The 25,473-nt window shown below is 37.1% G+C and overlaps 2 protein-coding genes across 8 annotated transcripts in view; one reads left to right on the top strand and one right to left on the bottom strand.

Annotated features, from left to right (window-relative positions):
• N4BP2L1 (NEDD4 binding protein 2 like 1) overlaps nucleotides 1-5,616 on the top strand; it is a 28,570-nt gene extending 22,954 nt beyond the window's left edge. For 2 of the 5 annotated variants that reach the window (XM_041766040.1, XM_041766044.1), the window contains 4 exons: nucleotides 405-532; nucleotides 836-924; nucleotides 2,820-2,896; nucleotides 3,994-5,616. In XM_041766040.1, coding sequence (XP_041621974.1) covers nucleotides 405-532; nucleotides 836-924; nucleotides 2,820-2,896; nucleotides 3,994-4,252 — 553 coding nt within the window. In that variant the 3' untranslated portion in view covers nucleotides 4,253-5,616. Of the gene's footprint in view, nucleotides 1-404; nucleotides 533-835; nucleotides 925-2,819; nucleotides 2,897-2,945; nucleotides 3,015-3,993 lie in introns of all 5 variants that reach the window. The other 3 variants (XM_041766041.1, XM_041766042.1, XM_041766043.1) reach the window with 3 other exon arrangements.
• A 1,072-nt stretch (nucleotides 5,617-6,688) lies between these two features.
• BRCA2 (BRCA2 DNA repair associated) overlaps nucleotides 6,689-25,473 on the bottom strand; it is a 61,070-nt gene continuing 42,285 nt past the window's right edge. For all 3 annotated transcript variants that reach the window (XM_041766005.1, XM_041766007.1, XM_041766006.1), the window contains 9 exons: nucleotides 22,972-23,127; nucleotides 22,726-22,870; nucleotides 21,436-21,557; nucleotides 20,671-20,869; nucleotides 20,271-20,434; nucleotides 20,045-20,183; nucleotides 11,591-11,835; nucleotides 9,449-9,595; nucleotides 6,689-8,355 (listed from right to left, as the gene is read on the bottom strand). In XM_041766005.1, coding sequence (XP_041621939.1) covers nucleotides 7,717-8,355; nucleotides 9,449-9,595; nucleotides 11,591-11,835; nucleotides 20,045-20,183; nucleotides 20,271-20,434; nucleotides 20,671-20,869; nucleotides 21,436-21,557; nucleotides 22,726-22,870; nucleotides 22,972-23,127 — 1,956 coding nt within the window. In that variant the 3' untranslated portion in view covers nucleotides 6,689-7,716. The remainder of the gene's footprint in view (nucleotides 8,356-9,448; nucleotides 9,596-11,590; nucleotides 11,836-20,044; nucleotides 20,184-20,270; nucleotides 20,435-20,670; nucleotides 20,870-21,435; nucleotides 21,558-22,725; nucleotides 22,871-22,971; nucleotides 23,128-25,473) is intronic.

The following is a 25,473-nucleotide window of genomic DNA, read 5'->3' as shown; positions in this document are numbered from 1 at the left end:
GGGGGGAAGGGAAGGGCTACAACGTGGGGGGCACGGCACTGTGGGCAGGTCTGGGGAGGCACTGGTGCTCCACTGTGCAACAGCAGTGAGGCCCCAGTGCCTAGGAGGAGGCTGTCACCAAACCTCCAGAATTTCGTCTGGAGTCAGTCTTGGTGCTGCAGAAGTCAATGTGGTGACCACACTTTTGAGTTTTAGGAGTTGGGCCACACATGCAGCTCCTCTCAGTTCTCTCCTGCCTCCTACAAAGGACCTTCTAGAGATGATAAGAATTGGTCTCCTTAAATTGAATTTCAACAACACGTGGTATCCTATTATAAACCACTAAATGTTAGAGACGGTAGGAAATAATTTCTATAATGGCTGTGCATAGTCATAAAGCAATCTCTTATTTCCCCACTTTCTAGACAATTGCAACACGACTTTCCCAGGGCCCTGATTTTCAGCACGGATGATTTTTTCTTCAGGGAAGACGGTGCCTATGAGTTCAATCCTGACTTCCTGGAGGAAGCGCATGAATGGAACCAGAAAAGAGGTGACAAATTCCTTTCAAAATTTCCGGGAAATCTATTGTGCACATAGATCGTAGCTGCTGCAGAATGAATACATTTTCTAGGAGTGTAATAGAAAGTTCTGCCATTTCTCCCCGAAACAGAATGTCAGAGCATAACCTCCTTAGATTTCAAGAAAAAGAAAATTATTGATAATGGGTTCTGAAATATGTGGCACTTGAGTTATATAATGAGGACATTTTGTAATAGAAAATAACTAAATATGGAGGACGCTCACCCTTCTGATTGTTGCATGTTGTTCACTGTTATATAACATTGTGTTGCAGCCAGAAAAGCAATGAGGAATGGCATATCCCCCATTATTATTGATAATACCAACCTCCACGCCTGGGAAATGAAGCCCTATGCAGTCATGGTAGGAAGAAGCATCATTCTGAATTTTCAGTTATGGACATTTTGTGAGAAAGTTGAAACGTTTGTTTTTTCCTCTTCTTCTGATCTGCCATGATCTCCTCTTTATTAAATCCTAGTTCTCTCAGGGAGCAGGTAAAGAGGTTTTATTTTAGTGTTTCTCTGTCGTTCAATGGCTGAAATTTGCTGAGATGCTCATCATATCACCTAAGGGTACATTTTTCAATAGTCCTTGGTCCGAATTCTTGATAGTTCTCCTGTCTTGATTGTTTTCCCAAGGGGAGCCATACGTGCACAGGAGCACGATCTGAAACGTGCAGAGAAAATGCTGGGCTGGACGATGATACTAGCTGAATTGTAGATGATAGTAGGACACTTTTGTCTTTGGCAAGCCAGGAATTTCAGTACTGGAGTGTTGCTGGGGGAGAGTTTTGGGGCAACCTTTTTTCTGGGGGCGGGGTGGGTTAAAAACAGATTAAGGATTAACACTAACTCTATTAGGGTACTAGAATATAAATATAAATATACACACAAAGATAATAACTCAGCTCTCTTATCAGGACAGGAAAGAACAGCAAAATGAATAAAACAATGTGCATATTTTAAATTTTGAAATTTGTCTGATCTTTTTTCAGACATATTTCATCTCTTATGGTAATAAGTTTTTACTTCCTATTGGGTATATAGACAGGAGAAAAGATTCTGAGACACACGGGGCAGGAAAAAGACAGCTGAGTAGTCTAATTTTGTCACACGTAATCTTCACTTGGCTAGCTGTAAAGTGAGTATCTCTGAAACTGGGCTTGTGGCAGTCTATTTCTGGCTTCCTTCCTTTTAATTTGGGGGCAAAATAGCTTATATACCAGTGTGCTTTTCTTTAACTGTGCATCTATCGGGTTTACTTAGGCCTAGTCTGTGGGACTTTGGATGAATGTAGAAGGAATGAACATCAACACTGTGGTTATTTCAGCTCATGGACAAAGAGTCCACTTGGGAGAGAAATGAACAGGGACAAGAATAGTCAGTCTAAGGCACAACTCAAGAGTTAGTGGGAGAGTGGCTTAAGGAAGGTCGTTTTACTTTTTAATTTTTTATTATCTGGAATGTACAGTCTTTTTTAGCTATCCACAGCTATTAATAAGACCCAGAAATTAGATATTCTCCATTTATGATATTTGAATCCTTCTCTAAGTAGAAGGTTTCATCTCAAGAGTGGAGAGGACATCTTTTTACTTTGATCTTTTCATTCTGTATTTTATAACACAATAAACAATAAGTGATTAAATAGAGTTCAGATTCTAGGTGAAAAAGTAGTAGCCAACTTATGAATGCAAAGAATATTTGGATGTTTATATGGAAACTAATCATTTTCTAAACTTGAGGAAAATGGAGCATAGTGCATTGGGTCAAACTGTTGCACAGAGGGGAGAGTTTGTAAAGAGTATGAGAAAATCACTTTTATTTCATAATTCTGTTCCTGTGGCACTCTCACTTTCTAACCAAGGCATGAGGAATGAGACAGGGCATTTGACAGAAGAAACTCTATGATAATCCTATAAGGGACTTTGAGAAGCCATTGAATTCATTTCGCATACCTGTGAACAAGATATTTAAAAGTAGTTCAGCTATTTTTAAAAAGGTCCCCAAAGAACCTTTATAATTTTCCTAAATAGTAGATAAAATTGACCAAAATTTATCATTGGGAACTATAATATAACCTGAGAGTGGTTAAGTATGGAAATGAACCAAATGTACTTGCTAAGATAAACTAAAGCCTTCGATTACTGGTGAAACAAAGGAATTTTAGAAAAGATTTGTAGTAAATGTTAAATGGCAGCATAAACATTCCCAAACATACATGCCATGTCTTCAATATTTTATGTACTTTTGAAAAATCAGGCACTTGAAAATAACTATGAAGTTATATTCCGAGAACCTGACACTCGCTGGAAATTCAACGTTCAAGAGTTAGCAAGGTACTTCTTTGTTTTTCTAGCTCCTCATTATGTATCCTGCTATTTTCAGGTATTTCAGACCGAACAAAAGAATCTTTTCAGGCTGGAAATGGACATGGTAGTGTTCAGGCCAGAAATGGTAATTCTTGGAAATTGATAACTTTGGAATTATTAATGTGAAGATGTTAGTTTTGGGTCAGTTTTCTAACATAATGCTAAGTGTTAAACCTTGGCTTGGAGTTGATCCTTTTAAAGGACACATTTAACTTTCTGCTAAAATGCTTCTTCATTAATGAATGTTTGAAAGCACTTTTCTCTGCATGGGATTGCACATGTCCGTGGTGTTTTTGCATTTAGGCAAAAAAAACCAAAACAAAACCATCTTTAGATGTTGAACAGTCTGTGGTTCATTTATGGCCTAAATGCTGCTTCTAATTTACAAAGCAATAAATGTCCAAGTAATACTAACTTGTGGATTGAGTGCATGAGTTCTGATTTTCACTATCTGTGTTACTTGATAACGTCAGTGATTTAAAGTAACCAGTGAGATCAGAATTTATTTTTTAGGAATAAGGCTAGTTCATCCTATGGTTACAAGCAGATAGTGTTTCTGAAGAGGGTCTGTGGCCCACCCCCATCAGGACTGCCTGAGGTGGTTGTTGAAATCCCAGTTCACAGGCCCCATTTCACAGTGGGAATCTCTGGTAATTGCATTTCAAACTATATCCCCAGTGGATTCTCATGCCCACTTGAATTTAAGATGATCTTAATTAGCATCTAGAAGTATCTAGGACTGACAAATTGATTATAAATATATGCATGATTAACAGGCAAATATATAATAAAAAGATCTCATGGTATTCTTTTACATCTTGAAGCACAAAATTGAGATTTCCAGAAACAAAGCATTTCTGAAGCGCTAAACTGCTAGCCTCAGGGCACCATGAAAAACAGGAGTGGAGCCTGAAAGATAGCTCCTTAAGACCTTATGCTTCTGTATGAGTTAAATTCTGAGACGAGGGAGTGCGTCTCTATGTAATAACACAGACCTTGTAAAATACAAGTGACTCCTTTTGATATGATGCCTTAAGTAAATGTTTGCATCTGTTCCCCTGTAGAAGAAACATTCATGGAGTCCCAAGAGAAAAAATACACCGAATGAAAGAGCGGTATGAACACGATGTTACCTTTCACAGTGTGCTTCATGCAGAAAAACCAAGCAGAATGAACAGAAACCAGGACAGGAATAACGCATCACCTTCCAACAGCACACGATACTGGAATCCCTATGCAGAGTTTCCCAACCGGAGGGCTCCTGGTGGCTTCACAAACGAGGGATCCTTTAACAGAAGAGGCGGTTGTCACCATGGATATTAGAGGCCTATCTTAACAGGCATTCAAAATTTTCCTAAATCAGTTTTTACTGCAAATTTTGGTATTTATTTGTTCAGGTTTTGTCAGAGCTCTAATTCGTGTAAATTGTTGGACCTGAAAGTTTTTGAGAAGTCATACTCCTCTTCAACAAGCTTTTGCTAAAGTGATCCTATATGCATGGTCTGATGCTGGGAATTCTCTAGGGAAATCAGAAATTGGAAACTGAAACCTGAGAGTGTACCCAAGTGCATAAGCAGTCACCTAAGTTCAATATATAGAAGCTTCAGTACCACTTTCTTTGAGGTAATCTATTTTTCCAGGAAATTCATCTCCATCAGGAAAGTTGGATAGGTGGGGGAGAAGTGAAGGCAGGAAAAATGTTAGTGCTTTTGCTATTTTGATAATCTGTGTATCCAGAAATGTGAGATGTGTGGCTGTCATGATATGATTTTCCTTTAAAATGCACATGCTGGAGAGCATACATCTAAGGGAATATTGTCCTTCAAAGCAGACACTTTGGGAGATTATGCCTTTATTCTGGTGTTGTGTCGTTAAAAATGTCTGTTGGATCCTTCTTTTCAAAAATTTCTTTTAGAGACAGTGAGAGAGAGTGCGGGGGAGGAGTAGAAGGAATGGGAGAGAGAATCCTAAGCATGCCCCTTGCTCAGCATGGAGCCTGATGTGGGGCTCCATCTCACGACCCTGAGATATGACTTGAGCTGAAATCAAGAGTCAGGCACTCAACCCACTGAGCCACCCAGGTGTCCCTGTTGGATCTTTCTTAACAGCTACATAAGCTACTGAGGAAAATCAGTATCATTATTTAAAATCACATCTTGGTTTTTAACTATCAACTTTAATGAATAGGATTTAACCTGATTAACTTTGGCTGTTGTGCTAATAGTGTAAATAAAAAAAGCCTGACTTTATAAAGTACCAATTTTTAAGACAAAGAGTTGAGTTTTTTAAATTATGCATATAAATAGACATGTGTGTAATCAGTTGGCTGCCCAAATGTTTGGGAGTGCAAGGAATTAAGCATCCCAAGATAGAAGTCATAGGGGTATGTAAAAGTCATGCTCATTGTAAGATGAGCAGTGTTGGTGTTTTATACGGCATTATTTAAGACAATAAAGTTCTACACAACTGTGGAATATCCTGCTTATACCAGTACTGAATTTAGGATTCCAAACTAAATCTCAACAGGTTAGAATCAGAATAATTTGGCGCGAGACCATGATAAGACCATGTAGGATGTATGCTTTATTTCTTGTTGGCCAACAGCTTCTTTCTAATGTTCTGTGAAATATTATTTTAAGTGTTCTATATAATGGTGCTTTTATGGTTATTAAAAATTATATATGGTATTGCTTTCTAAGGATTTGTCATTGAATCTCAACATTTTTGGTTCAACGATGTAAAAAAATTACCTAAATCCCATAGAAGTCTACCATATTAAGAACCAGTTTTTCTATACCATAAACGTATTCATCAGTCTCCTTTAATAAACAGGAAACATAAAGGTGAAGACAAAAGCAACCTTGTATTTTACATGCTTAAATTATTTGATCTGTGCACAATAGACACACTATTGTTTAACATTTCATTACCTGACACCATTGAAATCTACTGCTTTTCGTTTGCCTCGTCTGAGTAACTGCTATGAAGTGGCCCCAGGTTTAGATCTTGAGCTTTTAAAGAGCTCAAAAGAGTAGTTTCCCTGTGTATTTGTCTTCTTTTTTTCCCCTATATGATTCCTGAAATAGTTTGGAAGCATAAAAACAATCGATTAAATGCTGCCAGCTTTATCCCAGCTAGAAGTGATCTATTTTTTTCTCTCAATTCCCAAGTTTCCTGATTCATATATGATCTTTTGAACCTTTAGTATTTTGCATTGTTAACATTTGCATCGTTCATTTAGCTGGTATAGGGCTTTATGTTCAAGATAGACTCTCATTAAGTGATAGTTGAGTATCACAAATTGCTTTTACCTTTTATCCCTTATCATGCAGTGTACATTCTTGACTCTGTAATCATTGTCACTTTTTAGGAGATAGTGTCCACATAGACTTAAGCTTCATAGTTTGCTTACATAGCTTTGCTATATTATTTACAATGTACAGAAAAAAGAAGTGTGCATGATATCTCTACATGATCTAAATGGCAATGAAGAATGGAGGAGGTACTAGCAAGGCAGGTTTTCTAGGAATGTAAAAAAAGGTAAAATTCTTAAATTCTTTTTGTTCACCTGAGATTCTAGAGTGGGTCACTTGGAAAATGGCTGGGGTGTGAGGACTAAATTGTTTTATGAATAAGACTTAAATCACACAGTAATAAGACTGGTACAACATTTGAGTTAAACAGCTACAGAATGGGCTGCTATGTTGATACTTTTTAGAGGAGAGAAAAATCAAGGATCATAGTTATGAGAGAAAAACATTGCTTCTTAATAGATTTATTCTTGGCTTTGAAATGTGTTTATGATTAGATTTGAAAACATGTTATTTTATATAAATTTAAGACATATTAAAAGATCTGACTGAAGAACTTCTCCATGTTATGAATTCCTAGTTAGAACTGCATTCTCTTTTTCTCTTAAACATAAGAAGGTAACAAATGAGGATGGATGTCCTCTTATATTGAACTATCAGTGTCTGCCATGGTGGTCAGAGAAAACCAGGTTTAAAGGAAGTACCTGCTGAGTCCTCTAATAAGGCTAAAAAATAAAGCAGGTAGCATCACTTCAAGTTGAAAGAAAGATTTTTTCTTAAGCTGCAGATGATCATTACAACTATGAAAAACAACTATGAAAAAAACAACTATGTTAAAAAAAAACAACTATGAAATCTGATTTAAAAGCATTCGAATTTTTAATTGAAATAATTCAGCAATCACACTAGAATCATAAAAAGGAATCACATTGAAGATTCTGTTTTTCTTGCACTTATGCTGACATAAGGTTAAAGAACTGGTCCAGAGAGAGCACTGCTGTTTGTTCCTTACTCCTCCTGACTTTTGATCAGGATACAACTATAAGAGAACCAACACGTTCATTAAGGAAAAATGGTTCATAGTAGGTTACCTCCGAAAAACAAAACAAAACCAAGCCACCTAAAAAGAACTACAGGAGTCAAAATAACAGTACTTTGAAACCTACTTTCATTTAATTAAGGACACAATTTAAAGAAAAAGTGTATTTACTTTGTAAAATATACTTGATCAAATCTAATCTAAAGAGTTTAAAGGAGATTTTTTTCTTGATTAGCTAATAAATACACAATTTTCAGACACATAACTGAAATAAAGTACACCGACCAGTACAGAGATAGGCCAGGTTTCCTAAGATAGACAAGCACACAGGAGATTTGGGATGTGGCCTTTCTTGTCTCATTATGCACATCTTGACATACAGGTTGAGGCTGTGTTTTCTACACATTGGAAAGGCTGAGTCAGTCACCAATTCATTGTCATTTTTGTGTTTGTTGCCTCTGCAGTCTCAGAGATGTCCTTTTCAGATCACTTGTGTTCTGTACACGGGGCTCCCGCTTCCTGGTGCAGGCCTGGGGGCTCTCGGGTCCTCTGACCCCGGATGCAGTAGAATGCCTTTTCAGTCCAAGATAATCTTTTGAGCTCGTGGGAGCAGCCCTGGTAGAGTCACTGACAGACACAAGTTGATGTTCTCCTGGTGAACCCAACAAAAGGGCTTGGGTGTTTATCATTGCGAGTTCTTCGTCTGCTATTGAATCACTTTCCAAAAGGGAAAGGTCATTAAATTTAAGTGGAGTCATCTGTGGAGAATTCAACTCTTTCTTCTTTATCAGTGTTTCATATTTGGTGCCACAACTCCGTGGTGGCTGAAATGCCTTCTGTGCAGCTGGAGAAACAAATGTACAAATGGGACTGACAGATGGAGGTAAAGGCACTCTACTCAAAAAGTCCAAGGCTCTTCTCTTTTTACAGGTTTTTGGGTCATCCATCTCTTTCTCCCCTTTACAATAAGACTTTGAAGTCATTTGGGTTGATCCAGGTGTGGGGACAGACTTCTCTTTTGGCTTACAAAGTGATAAAGGACTCTGGTAATTCATCTCATTATTGGGAGAAGACATCTAATAAAAAGACAAAAAGCAGCCAAGATAACTATGCACTAATGTAGAAAACATCAGAAATTTAGCTTTTCGTTAGAATTTCTTTTTAAAGATTCATTTCTTTATTTTAGAGAGAAAGGAGAATGGGGGTGGGGAGGGAAGGGGAGAGGGTGAGAGAATCTCAAGCAAAGTGTAGAGCCTGACATGGGGCTCAATCTCAGGACCCTGAGATCATGACCTGAGTTAAAACCAAGCGTCAGATGCTTAACTGAGCCATCCAGGCACCCCTCATTTGAAATATTTAAAGCACACAAATACCACATACAATCTCACTCCCCTCATGACTCATAGGTCAGATTATTGCAAGAGACATTTATATGATTGTGCTTATTTTGTAAAGAAATAGTTTTGCATAAAAGGATACAGAAATGACAGGAAAAGAAAGAATGAAGACTAACTGTACTAGAAGATAAAAAAGGAGGTAGGGGGATATAACTTATGCATTAATCTTTTCTATTAACAGTTTAAAAAAGAAAAGCATTTTTAAACCACTCTAAGAGCATAGACTACCTAGGTTCTAGTAGGTATACTTTTCCGGTTTTGTGACTTTAAGCGTTGTTCAACCTGTTTAGGCCATAGTTTCCTCCTCTGTAAAATGGAGATAATTTTCATCCCCTGGATCATTGTGAAAATTAAGTGAGTTCTTACAGATACACTTAGCAGCTGTTAGCTACTTAGAATTAGTCATCAGCCAGTATTACAGACCTTATGGCTTGATCTGCATATATTGTGACTTAAAGAGTTAAATCAAACTGAGCTTCGAAACAACCTTGGTTGTATAGGATGCAAAGTATTTCCCATCACATGTACTTGCAATGCTAAAAATGAAAGCACCGGTTTGTAAAATTTGCCCCCAAAGAATGTTACGTTCTGGCTTTGATAAACAAGATACAATTTCCAGATAGCTAATACTTACGGGAGCCACATAACAATTAACCACACTTTCTAGTCAAGTTTAATTACATTTTATCATGTTTACTAGGTATACAGCAGACTATATTACTGCCTTCTTATGTAATATTTATAAAAATCCCTTAAATTTACATTAACTTACCGGAAATTTATTTCCTATGCCAAGGACTATTTGAGCTGTGTGTGGCTCTGAAGCATAGTCTTTAGCCGGGGTGGACAACTTGGGATCATTTGCATTAAGTATATGCACAAGTTTGTTTTCTGCATCGTTGTAAAACATACCAATATTCTATGAAAATAAATGGAAAAAGCTGTTTTGTAAAAGGAAAACACACATATTCATGTTTTCAGAAAATAATATTTTAAAAAAGAAATAAAAGGTTCAGACCAGAAAAAAAAAGAATGGCACACCCCAAGCTTGATACCAACTGTCAAAAAAAAAAAACAAAAAACGGCCAGTATAAAAATGCAAAGCCAACACAGTTGTTGGGAGGGAGAGGAGTGTGTGTATGTCAGGGAAGGAAAGAGATGGGAGAGATCTTTCCAATCATCTACTTTAGTAAGCAAGGTTTCACATGACAATGGTTTCGGAGCTGCAAGATAGGCTCAAGTTCTAGCTCCATTTCCTACCTGACAGCTGTAAATCATTTAACATCTATGGAAGCCTTCAGTTAGTAGTCAAATGAGAGATCGCCTCATGTCTGTTCCAAGAATTCACTGAAACAATGTGTAGGTTAAACCATATAAAACTGTTGTTTCAGAAATTACAGTTGGTTGAATACCAGCAATTTTAGAGGATTTAACCTAATTCATGAGAGTGTTTTGTAAAACTTAAAAAATGCTATGTAAATGAGTCAGTTGTCTCAGAACTGCTCTTGAACAGTCTCAGAGAAAACCTGGATGTACTCTGCATGGGAGCCAAATAATGAATATAACCCCAACTTTACTCCCAATGTAGAAACCAGATAAATCAGTCTTTTTCTTCACTATGTATATTGAGTCTTTAGGTAAAATATTACACAAACTGCCTTCAAGTAGCTGGCTATTCTAATGCTTTTAAAATATAATTTTATTTTTATATATCTTGAATAATGCATATTTCCAATATTAAACAAAGAGGCTTACCTTGAAGATTCGTTTCTAGTTAGTAATTTATAAAATCCAAAGTTTTATTGGAAGGCAGCATTGTATAGTAGTTAATAATTTGGGCTATATATTCAGATGGCTTAAGTATGAATCCTGCTTTTAATAGCTTGGCTGTATGACTTAACCTCTCTATTGGTCATTGATAAAAATGGGAAAAAAGCTTCTACCTCATAGGGTTAGTGGAAGAATTAAATGCGACAGGCTTTGAAGAAAGCCTGACATGCAGTAAGCACTCTACACTGTAGCTAATATCATTACTTGCTGTATATATAGACTTAAGCATAAAAAACGTACATTATCCAGAGAAATAGTTTCAGTGTTCTGACAGTATTTCAAATCAAAGTTATAAACTATAAAATACTAGATATGAAGTTTATTTATTTTTTAAAGATTTTATTTATTTATTCATGAGAGACAGAGAGAGAGAAAGAGAGAGGCAGAGACACAGGCAGAGGGAGAAGCAGGCTCTATGCAGGGAGCCCGATGTGGGACCCGATCCTCAGTCTCCAGGATCACACCCTGGGGCTGAAGGCGGCGCTAAACCACTGAGCCACCCAGGCTGCCCCAAATTTATGTTTTATTTTTTTTTTATTTTATTTTATTTTTTATTTTTTATTTTTTCCAAATTTATGTTTTAAACTTATCTAGGGACGCCTAAGTGGTTCAGTGGTTGAGTGCCTGCCTTCAGCCCCAGGGCGTGATCCTGGAGACCCGATGGAGTCACACGTTGGCTCCCTGCATGGAGCCTGCTTCTCCCTCTGCCTGTGTCTCTGCATCTCTCTCTCTCTCTCTCTCTCATGAATAAATAAACAAAATCTTTAAGGAAAAACAACAACCCATAAATTTGTAATCTCTGTGTTATTAACTAACTACATTACCAACTGCTATGAACCACGGGTGGCTCATATTATTCTTGTTCACATGGTCTGTAGTCCTGAATATCCTCCTCACAATTTCCCCTCACTCCAGCTGTTGTCCTCTCATCTCTTTAGGCTCATGAGCAATTTACACATGATGAAACCTCACCTTACGCTGTATCTCAACTACCCAATTTTCACAGAAGCCACCACTTCCTTAATATTTGACCATCAAAATAGGAAAATGCCAAAATGCATGGTAATGCACAAATTAATTTTACCTCAACAGTATTTTTCATTTTGTGGAATGTCTCTTGAAAATGCTCCTCCTTTGGACTGGCAGAAAACCTGGAAAAATCTCCAGCAAATAAAGTAGGAATTCCTGATTTGGCTTCTGGTCGCCACTGGAGGTTGCTTGCAGCAATTAATGTGTAAGGTTTAATAATGTCTTCATTAAAATCGGCCCAGAACTTTATTGCCAATAAATTATGGCGTTCATCTGACAAATAGACCACAGGAGCAAGACCTAAGGAAACAAAACAAAATGAAACACCAAACGTCTATATATATATATATTTTTTTATTTTCATAGTTTATGTAAAAATATCTTTGACCAAAATGTAGAAAAAGTGATACTATTATATATGATACAGTTGCATCTAATGAATCTAAATGAAGAGTTTGGGTTTTATTCAATTGCACAATTTGCTAGTGTACCTTCTGGGTAGTGTGATGCTTAATAAATAGGAGTGAGGGGCAGAGGATTTGGATAAGCTAGAAGCAGGGTAATTTTGTCAGAATTGTAAACTTGAGTTGGCCCCCACACTGTTGGGGAATGTGGAATGTTTCAGCTCTGAGATGTTAATCAAGAAAGCAGAAATTACAACAAAGCCAAAATGTGCAGCCCTGCCTACAAAATACTCCATATCCAGTTTAATCAGGAGTTTCTTGGTCTTTTATTAACTTGGTCCTGAAGAAGGAATTAAAGTCCTACAAAAGTAAATCTTCAGTTTGCCATTCCCTGAAGAATAAAGGAGATGAAACTAGGCCAATTACTTTATCTCTACTTTGCTGTCAGAGAGGCCCCTTCTGCCCAATATTTGTTAACAACTCCTCAGTTATTGATGGGTAGTGGTCTTCCTGATAGGGCCTCTCTAAATAAGACTGAATACTACCACACTTATTCCTGCTGAGTAGATGGTCTCAGATCAGAGCAGATAAGCATGGGTCATTATTGGAATATGCTATCTGCTCCCCAGAGACCTATGTTGGATACATTTTAAAAAATGCAAGGAACTTCTAATATGCTCATTTATTGTGGTATGCTACTGGTAAAAACAGATAAAAATAACTAAATTTAGAGACAGTTCAGGATTTCCAAAATAATCTGTTGCTTATTGTGCTAGAATTTTAGTGCCAATATGATGACAATATATTCTATTACTGAGGCCATGGGGAAGCAGGTATGCTCATATATTGCTGTGAGAATACAAATTTGTATAATCCTTGGAGGAAAAAATTGGTTGAACCTAGCAAAGTGAGACATATTTACCTTTCTACCCAGCAACTTCACTTCTAATACTCTATTCTGAAGATGTACTTCCAATAATGGATACATATGAACGAGACTCATGAAAACATTGTATACAAGGTTATTCGCTGAAGCACTGTTTGTAGGTAATTATAAATAGTTTAAAGTAGATTATAGGACAGTAGTAGGATGAACCATGGCACATTCATACAATGCTGTACTATGCAGCTGTACAAAAGAACGAGGAAGAGCTCTGAAAACACAACAGTCCAAAATCTTTGGGATGAAGCAAAAGCTGTTTTAACAGGGAAGTTTTTTTTTTTTTTTTTTTTAACAGGGAAGTTTATAGCAATACAGGCCTACTTCAAGAAACAAGAAAAATCCCTAATAAATAATCTAATTTTACACATAAGGAAATAGAAAAAGAATAAACAAAACCCAAAGCCAGTAGAAGGAAAGAAATTATAAAGATTAGAACAGAAATAAATGAGAATAAAAACAAAACAACACAATGAAACCAGAAGCTAGATCTTTGAAAAGATAAACAAAATTGATAAACCAGAGTAAAGCCAGACTCATCAAGAAAAAAAGAGAAAGGACTCAAAATCACAAATGAAGGAGGACAATAACTGACACCACAAAAATACAAAGGATTATGAGAAGATTATGAAAAATTATATGCCAACAAACTGGACAACCTAGAAGAAATGCATGTAACCCTCCAAAACTGAATCAGGAAGAAACAGAAAATTTGAACAGACCAATTACCAGCAATGAAGTGGAATCAGTAATTAAAAAATTCATGATAAACAAAAGTCCAGGACTAGATGGCTTCACAGGTGAGTTCTACCAAACATTTACATAGGAGTGGATAACTCTTCTCAAATGATCCAAAAACATAGAAGAGAAAGAAGAACTTCCAAATTCATTTGGTGAGTACATCATTACCCTGATGAACACAGATGCAAAAATACTCAACAAAATATTGTGAAACTGCATCTAACAATACATTAAAAAAAAATCATTCACCACAATCAAGTGGGATTTATTCTCGGGATGCAGAATTGGTTCAATATTCACAGATCAATCACCATGATACATCACATCCATAAGAAAAGGGATAAAGGATAAACCATATGATCATTTCAATAGATGCAGAAAAAGGATCTGAAAAAGTACAATATCGATTCATGATAAAAATCCTCAGCGAAGTAGGGTAAGAGGGAATATACCTCAACATAATACAGGCCATATATGAAAAATACATATCTAACATCATATTCAATAGTGAAAAACTGAGAGCTTTGCTCCTAAGGTCAGGAAGAAGTCAAGGATGCCCACTCTCACCACTTTTATTCAATACTAGAAGTCCTAGCTCACCATTTTTATTCAAGCTACAGCAGATGGAGGGAAAAAAAAAAAAAGAAGAAAAAAAAAGGTGAAGAAGAAGTAAAACCTGCACTATTTACAGATGATACGATATCATAAGGAAAACTTAGACTCCACCAAAAAATTATGTGAACTGATAAATGAATTCAGTTAAGTTGCAGGATACAAAATTAATACACAGAAATCTGTTGTGTTTCTATGCACTAATGACCAACTGGCAGAAAGAAAAATTAAGAAAATCTCATTTAAGATTGCACCAAAAAGAACAGAATAAGAATTAAAAAGAAATGAGGGGCGCCTGGGTGGCTTAATAGTTGAGTGTCTCCCTTTGGCTCAGGGCATGATCCCAGAGTCTAGGAACTGAATCCCACATTGGGCTCTCTGCGAGGAGCCTGCTTCTCCCTCCGCCTATGTCTCTCTGACTCTCTCTGTGTCTCTTGTGAATAAATAAAATCTTAAATAATAAAAAGAAGTGAGAAAGCTCCCTATAACCTGATTCTGTTAAGTAAAAAAAGAAAAGCACACCAAAAAAAAAAAAAAAAAAGATTAAAGTTTGTTACCCTTCAAATAAGAAAGACGTGGCTATAAGAAAACATATACATGATGTATCTTTCCACTTGTAGAGAACAAACACAGGAAGGATAAACCAGAAATTAGAGAGACAGGGTGTGGGTAGAAAGAATCGGAGGAATAGTACTGGGGTAGAAGGGATGACAGAGTGACACTACTCTGATATGTCCTTCTGCAGCTGACTCTTAGAATCACAATATTTCACATACCCTTCATGTAGCCCACAAACAAACAAGCCCAACCAGATAGTAGAAAATCCAAAATAGAATACAAACATACTTCCTCGCTTTATCTATCTGAATGGGCCAAAAGCAATGGCACCTCTGTAGTAATCAGTACATAGTCTAGCAAGCAGATCTTGGCTATAAGCACCATTTTCTCCAAAAACAAACAAACAAACAACCCAGGGTTCTTCGGAGAAGTAGCTGACTTGACTGGGGCAAGAAATGTACAGCATGAACCTGGAACATCTTGTGATGCCAAAAAGTATACAGGTGTGCAAAAAATTATAGGAGTCAACCTGAAAAAATTCCTGATGGCCAAAATTGAAACAATCTGAGCAACCAAATAATGCAAGTATTGAATTTTAACCCACAGAATAAAATACGTATTCATTAGTCCATACTGATATAAATCAATAAGGAAGCAAATCTGGGGAAAAGAGGCAGCTCTTTCTTACAGTAGAATTCCAATGACTTTCAATACATGTGGAAAGAAAAAAGGAAATCATTAGGCAAATACTACAATAAAAACTGTTGCAAACAAAATCAGCTGATGGATGCTAAAATTAATTGGTGAAAGTCTACAGTGAAATAGGACTTGCACAGTCTGAAAGAATCTGCTCCAAGGTTAAGATTGCAGATACCACCTTACCCAAATAACTGAGGTTGCCACTCCCAGTAATAAGCAAGATCACATCAATAGCCCCTTGGTAGGACAGGCATAATACTGTTTCTGTGGTAATTTTGCCAAAAATGTGTAACTTTATTCCAATCATGAGAAAACATCAGACAAATCCAAAATGTGGGAAATGCTGCAAAATAATTGATCAGTCTATTCAAGAGTCAAGATCATGAATAACAATTCCTCAGTCTTTTCTTGGTTAAGACTAGAGGAGAGTAAGGAGAAATGATGATGGAATGAAAGTGGGATCCTGGAATAGAAAAAGGAAAATAGCATGACAAACTTCCAATTCAAGTACATCTTTAGTGTAGGTAATAATGCCAGTATGAACTTCCTGATTCTGATTATGGTACCATGGCCATGCAGGATGCTGACATTAGGAGAAGCGGGTGAGGGATATTTGGAAAGTCTATTACTTTTACAACTTTTCCAAAGGTCTGAGATTATTCAAAATAAAAAGTGAAAAAATTTCAAAGCCAAAAATGGGAAGGGACCACTGGATAAGCCAGGACAGGACTGAGGCACTAACTATTCAGTCCTACTATTTAGAATTCCTGGTCTCTATTACTGTAAGAATTATGTTTCTCTTATAAATGATAGGAATGGATTCCATTCTCAGATAATTATTTGTTTATCCTGTTGCAAATGATGGCTGTTCAGTTTTTTCAATTTTGTAAGTAGATTTATTTAATGGATCTTAATCTTTAATTAAATATTCTTTTAGAGAACTATGTTTCCCAAGCATGTTCAATTTTCTGATTTTGGAATTTACCTCTAAATATATTCAAAACTTGATTACAGCCCTTCTGTCAAATGCCCTTCTTTATGTTTTTAGGGGCACCCGAGTGGCAGTCAGGTAAGTGTCCGACTCTCGATTTCAGCTCAGGTTATGATCTCAGTGTTGTGAGATTAGGCCCAAAGTTGGGCTCCACGCTGAGCATGGACCCTGCTTAAGATTCTCATTCCCTCTATCTCTGTGCCCCCCACTACTTGCTCTAAAAAAAAACCAAACAAACCCAAAAACCTATGTTTCCCCTCTACCTACCAAAGTAATACATGTTTACTGAAAGACACTTAGAAAATGCGAAATATAAAAATAAGCTTCCAGTATAGTTTCCTCACTTCATTTTTTCCTAAGTAGAGGTTTCAGACCTAGATCAAATTGTATACAATCCCCCTGCCCCGAAACTACTTATTTCTCTAATTACCATGCATCTTGTACAAATGGTAACAACTTGACAAGGTTTTTAAAGTAACACTTTTAGAATGTTGGCACTAAAAAAAATCATGAAAATAAAAGAAGAGAATTATTTTGCAGCTTTATAGCCTGGGACTGCTTTTAACTTACAAGAATACACTGTACCTTTTAAATTCTTTTTAGAAACTTTCACTGAAAGGATAAAGCACATAGCTTATTAACCTACATTCACAAATTTCCCCTCCAGTGCTGTTATGGTGTGGGTGCAGGTGCCTCCATCTTCAGGACCCAGGGGGTGGTCCTCCAGTCGGTACTTTCAGGGCACACTGGTTATTGACAGCTCCCACCTGAGTTCCTTCCTGGCTCACCCTCAGTGAGGGGCCTGCGTCTGGAGGAAGCAAGCATCTAATGACGGGCCGGCCCCTAACTTCAAGCTGGCATGGCTCTGAAGGGCGGTGGCATCAGCAGAGTCCCCACAGGACCTTTGCTGCATCTGCACGGTACCTTGCCCTCTGCACGGCCTGGCAAGGCACTGCTCCCTCACAGGTGCTGATTCTGATGGCACCTTCGAATAAACTGGAGTCTGTTTCCCATGCAAACTGACCTAAGAAGTGGTCTCATTTAATGAATTCGCTTTATACCAGTTTTTGTAATTTAGTAACAAAACAGACTGAACACTAGAAGTCCCTACTTTAAGCCCAATTCTCAAATGGGTTTGGTTTGGTTTTGTCAGCAGGAAGTATAAGAAAGAACACATAAGCATTAGAGCCTAATAGTATGGGTTCTGATCCTTTACATAACTGTGACCTTGGGCAGGTTATTTAACTTCTCTGAGCTCCAGTCTCCCCATCTGTAAAGTGGGATGATAACAGCAAATGAACAGTGTTACTATGAGGACTTTATGAAATTGTATAGACCTGAAGTTTTCAATAATTACCTGCTCACCTGCTCCTTTCTACCCCACCCCATTTTGTTAGAAGTAGGGATGTAAAGAAATTAAAACACAGTCCCTGTCCTTGAAGAGATCATAGTATCATTGGTGGGGAGGAGGTTCAGGACTGTGGGGACAGGACCATGGGTCATGTGATGGGTGCCAAAATGGATCAACCCATGACAAGCTGCAGCAGCCAAGCTCTAACCCTGGCAGAGGCACCTGGCTGGAGGGGGGCATCGAAGTTGACTAACACTTGAGAATCATTCTTGAATTCTTCACGATGGGAGGACAAAGGCCATTTTGGAAGCAAAGTAAACACATATTTAAAGGTAGGAAGTGCTAAATGTTATATATAAGCCATCAGGAACATGACGCTGCACAGCTTAGCTGAGGTGTGTGGGGAGGTGGTTTAAGGCAGGCAGCTGAAGAGTTTTTCAGGCATATGAAGGAGTGTGGGTTTCATTTTCTAAGGGACAGGAGCCACTGAAGATTCTAGGCCAGGAAACATCATGATTGGATTTGGGTGTAAGATAACTAGTACTTTATTTAGGCTTAAGGTGGCACTTTGAAGCTTTCTATAACAGAATTTTCTTCCTCTAACATTTAATATCAAACTAAATAAAAACAGAAATTTTCACCAAAAACAGAAATGAGGGATATCCTGATGTAAAATTTAAAAATTGGTGATGAAGAAAAGAAACAAGATTATGTATAAGGCCAGGCACAGAAAAGGTCAGCTTTTAATCCCTTTCCCCAAACTGGTGAAATGATAGGAAACTTGAGAATTCTATTACCCTGAAATCTAAAGGAAAGCAAATGGTCCATATTTCCTTGCCTTCTTCCTCTTCTGATCAGAAATAATGAAAATGGCCACAGGGGAAACAAGTGACCAGGACTGACCGACAGAAGTGAACATTCCAGGGTTAATGGGTTCAACTATGTCTTCCCAGAAGCTCAAGTTCTAAACCCTACTACCTGTGAATGTGGCCTTATTTTGAAACAAGGTTTTTGCAGATGTAATCAAGATGGAGTCATTTTGGTGGGTCTGACTTAATGTCTTTATAAAAAGGGTAAATTTGGCCACAGACACGTACATGGGGAGAATGCCACATGAAGATGAAGCAGAGATTAGGGTGACACATCTAAAGCCAAGGAACAGCAAAGAACGCCAGAAACCATCGGAAGCTAGGAGCAAGGCACTAAACAGATCCTCCCACACACCCTCAGAAAGAACGGACTCTGCCAACGCCTTGATTTTGGGCTTCTGCTCTCCAGAACCATGAGCCAATACATTTTGGTTGTGTAAGTTGCCCCAGTGCGTGGCGCTCTGTTATGGCAGCATTGCAAATTAATACACAGGGTGGCTCACTCAGCTAGGGAAAACAATGTAGAACAGGGACAGTATCTTCCAGGGACATACAGTATATAGTGGAAAGAAACTAATGTACTCAGCCACCATCTGGTAACCAAGGGGAAAACAACGATCTTGGATATGGTCAAGAACCACAGGGCCCTCCACACGTACCTCCCCTCCTCACCACTATCTGCCCCGAGGCTGTCAGAAGTGATCTCAGATCAGTCTCCACAAGCAGCCAGGCTCCTAGGACTGGAAGCATTCCCTGGGCTGTCTCCAGAAAGCTCTGTACACTGCCTCCTTTCACACCATCTCCTACCTTTCCCTATCTCCTGGAACACCTTCCCTGGTCAAATCTCCACTACCCTCAGCTGCTCCTGGAACTGCTGTCTTTCCTGGCTTCCTGTCACGGAAACCAGGCTCTCCTCTGATGCCACAGCTGCCCCCGCAGACCTCTTGTGCACCCAGCAACCAAACTGGGGTAGGGGTCTCCCCTGCTCCTGCTCCCAGCCCTCTAAAAACATTCATCGTTGTCATTGGACCTTTTTCATCAGTATACCCTCTTACCAGCATGCTATTACTTTTCTCATTGGAAAAAAAAACGTTCTCTTGATCCCAACTCTCCTTGTGAGCGCTCCCCTTCCCTTCTTTGCTTAAAGCATGATCTTAAAATGCCGGCATTCACTGTGTGTGTGCCCCTCCTTCTGTTCCACGTCCTCCCTGGTGCTGAAGCCAACAGTCCCTTCCTAACCCTCACCTCACTGGCTCAGCAATCAGACACCATCCGAGACATTTTAAAAGATATTTTTCGACAGTATCCATAAGAAGTGACAATTAAAAACACACTGTACATTACCTATTTTTTTCACAACAGAAACTACAAATCCTATTAGGTCCACCTCAGAACAGGGTGGTTGGAAGTCTGGATCCAACAGTTTGTTGAAGTAAAGGGGTTCCCTTGGCTGATAAACTTGGGATAGGATTTCATCTGATGCCTACAAGGAAAAAAGATCAGTGTATGTAGAATATATGATCTAACAAGCATTCATCAAAATTAAAAAACTAGAATGAAAAGTTTGTACTGGTAGTTGCTGGTACTGAGTTTTCTTTGTTGCTGTTAGCTGTATGTTGGCTTTTCCAGATTTACTTTTAGATTGTGATGTTGCAAGATGATAGATTCTGTATCTCTTTCCTTCTATTAACAGGGAATATAAATCTGGTGATGGACGCCAGATACTCAATGTAACTAGATAAAGAGGAGAAAGACATAATGGAAGAACTGATGAGCGTTAAAATTCTTATAAAATAAATACCTTAATAACAGAGATTCAAGGATTATACTATTATTTTGTGGGCAGTGGTAGTGCATTTTTGCCCCTCTGTACATGTTAACTTTAAAAAATTAAAAAAAAACTTTATCTAGCATTTGAAGTCATTTTTATTAATAAATAGTACTTTAACTTAAAAAATTTACATACTGACCTGAATCTTTTTCTTTTTTCCTGTAGCTTATGATACGTAACTTCCACACAGTTGTAACATCCCTTGGTAGAATTTGTTCTCCTTGCTCAGCAGATTCCATAGCCTTCTTGAATTCTAACTGGATCTGTGCTTGCTTCTTATCATTCAACATCTGTCTGTGATTATTCAAGGCTCTTAACTGCTCTTCACTAAAATAACCCTATGATCATTTAATATATTAAGGCAAATGACATTAGAATAAAAAAGCAAACAAAACAAAAAAACCTCATCCACTGTAAATGAATCCCTTTAAAAAGAGATAAAATACAACAGAATTCGAGTTCACTTTAACAATGTGACAATATAAAAATTGAGATTAATGTACTCAGCTCATCACATAACAAATATTTTCAGGTGCCTTAAGCTGTTCACTTATCTTAGGTGACAAATTTCCTTAGGGTCAAGACAACTCCGTACTTATAAATGTACTCTAATAATCATAACCACCATCAATACTATAAATGGCTGACATTTGAATGCTCCCTGTATCTGAGGAGTGGAATTTGCATGTGTACGTGTATTTTTGTATGTGATAAATATATGAATTCACCTAGTCCTTACAATAACCCAATGAGGTAGGCACTAGTATTGTTTGCATGTTATAGAAGATGAAACTGAGGTACAGACAGAATAAATAATTTGCCAGGGAGGCCAGAAGACCGACTACAGCTTCCCACCATAAAGGATGATGGTTAAGACTCACTGTATGTTCTCTTACTCTCTCACCTCCAGGTCACTTGGGTCTGGTGCATTTGTCACTGCTTCATAAAGCTCTGCACCATCTTGCAGAGCACAGATCTGCTGTCTTGTTAATGCACATGATGGTATACACTGCTTTGTTATATTTTCTAGGAAAAATGCATCACTAATTAGCTAAAACACAAATTTAAAAACACTGAAAATTAGAGAAACAAGCAAAATGTACCCAAAGAAGCTCATGAAAACAGCATGAACTGGTGAATCAAATATCGAGAGTCCAATTTTCCTGCAGATTTATATAGAATAGGAAGTTGAAAATCATGAAGAAATGCAGAACATAACATTTTCAGCAAAAAAGGATAAAAACCCATACATTTAATGTCCTTTATGCAAAAAATACTATGATTTTTTTATTATTAAAATTGCTGCCATAGGGAAAACAAGATCTAGCGCTAGGTGTAATAACATGAAAACTAACTACAACAACAAAAAATGCAAAAGTTTTATATAGGATATTGAAGAAAGAAAATGAAAAATGGCTCAGGGAAAATAATTTTCTTTCAGTGTTTATCTTTCCTTTTTATTGAATATATCTGAGATATAACATTGTATATATTTAAGGTATACAATGTGTTACTTTGATAATTATATATGTAATATGATTGCTACTGCCCTGATACTTATTATATCACATTAGTACAATATTATTGTCTATATTCATTATACGATGCATTGGATCACCATAGCTTATTTACTGTTTTTTTTTTTTTTTTTTTTACCTTTAAACACCATCAATTTTATCCTCCCACCTCCCATCCACTGGTAACCAGCATTTTACTTTTTTTTATGAGTTTGATTTAGTTGTATTCCACATATAAGTGACATCATATAGTACTTGTCTAGGGGAAAATAATTTGGCAGTTTTTTCCCTTGCTATTCTTTCTCTAATACCAAAAAAGGATACTATAAATACTTGAGTACTGAAGCTTCAGAGGAAGTTTACTTAAGACTTTTGAAAATGCTGTTTATATAATGTTTTATTGTCTAAGACAACTGAAAGTATCTAAAAGCTCTCTTGTGTTGAATAAAGAAGGGATAGTTTGGGGTCACTTCAATGCTTATCTGTATATGTAATAATATTTTTAAAAAATTTTAAAAACTCAGATACAGAAGTGGGAAAGAGAATTCTATTATTCAAAACAAAGACAATTCACCCAATTACAGAGGTTAAATCAGAAGCCTCTTAAAAAAACAAAAGCAAAACCAAGAAACTTGTTCTCAGATTAAAAAGAACTTGTAATATACAATTCATTTTACCATCATTCTTTTCAAATTCTGCTTGAATTTTATTGAATAAAACTTCTAGTTTCTTTTGTTGGGTTTCTGCATATTTTGTTGCCTCCTTTTCTTCCTCTCTTTCATTGCGAAATATGCATAATCCAGATGGGGTCCTCTCCATCCACTGTAATGATGTGTCAAACAAAGACATGGTAGAGAGGGATCATTCAAATTAATTGTCCCAAAAGGAAGAAATACACAGTAAGCTTCAAGAGTATATCATACCTGTATTGGGTATGCTCTTTGAACAACTACATCAACACAACCAACATTTCCTCCATCACTGAAAAGTGATGACAAGGGGAGAGGGAAAGGTCTAGGATCAGGAGAGAATCCAAGTTTGGCATACCAGCAAGCAGGACGAGTACTGTTAGCAGAAATCTGGACAAATAATGAACAAGTCAACTTGTAAGTTTATATTCAATTTTACTTCAGATGTCGTAACATTTTCATTCATTCAAAAGCCTCATGAAAATAAAAAAGTAGAAAAACTGTACAAAAGTGAAAACACTTTCAAAATATAGTCTCAAAAAATTGTTTATGCTGTTATAGTCTTAATGTAAATATTACTAATAGAAAATTAATAAAAGAGACTTCAATTTAAACATGATGGATGAAAATGTACTTATTTACTTAGGTTTCCTCAAAAGACCTACAGGGACAAAAAGGACTGAAGAGAGGAGGGTAGTGGATGAGGCATTAACAAAATTTTGGAAGCTGAAAACTGATTGGACAACTGGTAAATAACAAAGAAGCCTGAGAATGATTACAGTTAATAAAAGTAACAGACATTCCTAAAGCACTTATTCTGGTGCCTGGATAGTGTTAAGTGCTTTATATCTATTAACATTTAATCTTTACAACAATCCCAAGGCATATTCCCATTTTATAAATGATAAAAGTCCACTATAACCTGCATAATATGACTCAACTGGCAAATTTGTATGGAGCCAATAGGAAACAAAATAATTTAAGGAAATCACTCAGAATTTGGAAACAACAGGTATCTCTGAAGGAGCATGAGGTGCAGCTAATACTAGAAGGAAAGACAATTAAGACCTCAGATTTCATTTCCCATCCCAAGTAGTCAGGTGACCATCCTTCTCTCACATGAAGAACCTGGACAATTTACTTTCTGGAGATGCTTAAACACACATATCCTGCACCTCAAGCAACTGGAGTGAGGGTGAGATGCTATACTGAAAACAAAAATGCAATGAAAATCTTTATGCTAAACATGAGTCTCCCAATTAGTTTTCTAATCTTTTTCTTTTTTTTCAATTTTTATTTATTTATGATAGTCACACAAAGAAAGAGAGGCAGAGACACAGGCAGAGGGAGAAGCAGGCTCCATGCCGGGAGCCTGACGTGGGATTCAATCCCGGGTCTCCAGGATCGCGCCCTGGGCCAAAGGCAGGCGTAAAACCGCTGCGCCACCCAGGGATCCCCCCAATTAGTTTTCTTACTCTGTTCAGCTCTCAGACAGTCACTGGTATTTGAAGGTTTCCTAACAAAATCAAGTCCCTGTCTTACCACTCTACAAGTTGACAAAGCCTACCTATCACAGAGCTTCTGATTAGCTCATTAGTGCCCCACTCTTGAAGAAGAAAGAACAGCTAACAATTACCAGTTGAAGGAAGTCTCTAATCTGAGAGACCCAAACAAACAAAAAGGAGATTATTATAGGAAAAAAAAAAAGCAGCAAGCAGAAAAAACTAAAATAAAATATTAATTGATAGCTTCAGAAAGATGAGAAGATGTTGCAGCTATGAAATAAGAACAGAATGTAATTAAAAAAGAAACATTTAGGGAGTATTAAAGGCCTCAGAGAATGAAAAATTATACCAATAGGCACAAGTTCACTTTAGGGATTAGAAAATTAGAACTAGAAAGTAGGGGGAGAAAAGACAACAAAATAGAAAATAGGAGAAAAGATGAGAAAATCAGAAGACCAATCAAGGAGGCCTACTGCCCAAATATCAAGAGTTCAAGAAAATTGAAAAGGAAAAATTGGAGGGGGGCAAAATTATCAAAGAACTATTTAAAGAAAATTTCCTAGAACCCAATGAAAGACATATGTTTATAGACTGATTACACTGTGTATCCAAGACAGTGATTTTAAAAGGCCAACCCCAAAGTACTGTACTGTAAAATTTTAGAATACTGCAGACAAAGGATCTCCAAAACTTTTTACAAACAGATTATAATGAAGGACTGGGAATAAGCAGCACTGAATTTAGCAGAAACTATATGAGAAGCAAAAAGATAAGAGACAAAATGTCTTTAAAATTCTGAAGAAATTATTTTCATCTTACATTCTATATTCAGCCATCTTAGAATAAGATAAAAGAAAAAGCTACAAGCTCCCTCTCTCAAAAAAGCCTCTAGAGGTTGCTTGTATGAGCTATGGAATAAATCCATATAGATACGAACTCCAGAAAATAGGGCTTCCAACACAGAAAGAGGTAAAAATGATTTCTAGAAACGTAACTGTGCAGCATACATAGAAAGTAACCACTTCAGAATGTGGCAGGAGTAGGGAGAGGTCCAAGTGATCTCCAAGAAAAACAAATGAAATCAGTAAAGGTATTTTAACATATTGAGATGATTTTTATATATCTCTTGTGTAGGAATGAGTTGGTGATAAGGATATAGAAAATTAAAAAAGAAAAAAACGACAAAAAAAAGCAAGACAGTTGTTAACTCCTGGGAAAACAGTAAGTTGTA

This window comes from Vulpes lagopus, chromosome 8 (assembly GCF_018345385.1).
Source record: "Vulpes lagopus strain Blue_001 chromosome 8, ASM1834538v1, whole genome shotgun sequence".
Taxonomy (NCBI): Eukaryota; Metazoa; Chordata; class Mammalia; order Carnivora; family Canidae; genus Vulpes; species Vulpes lagopus.
This window is presented reverse-complemented; position numbering and strand designations above follow the sequence as displayed.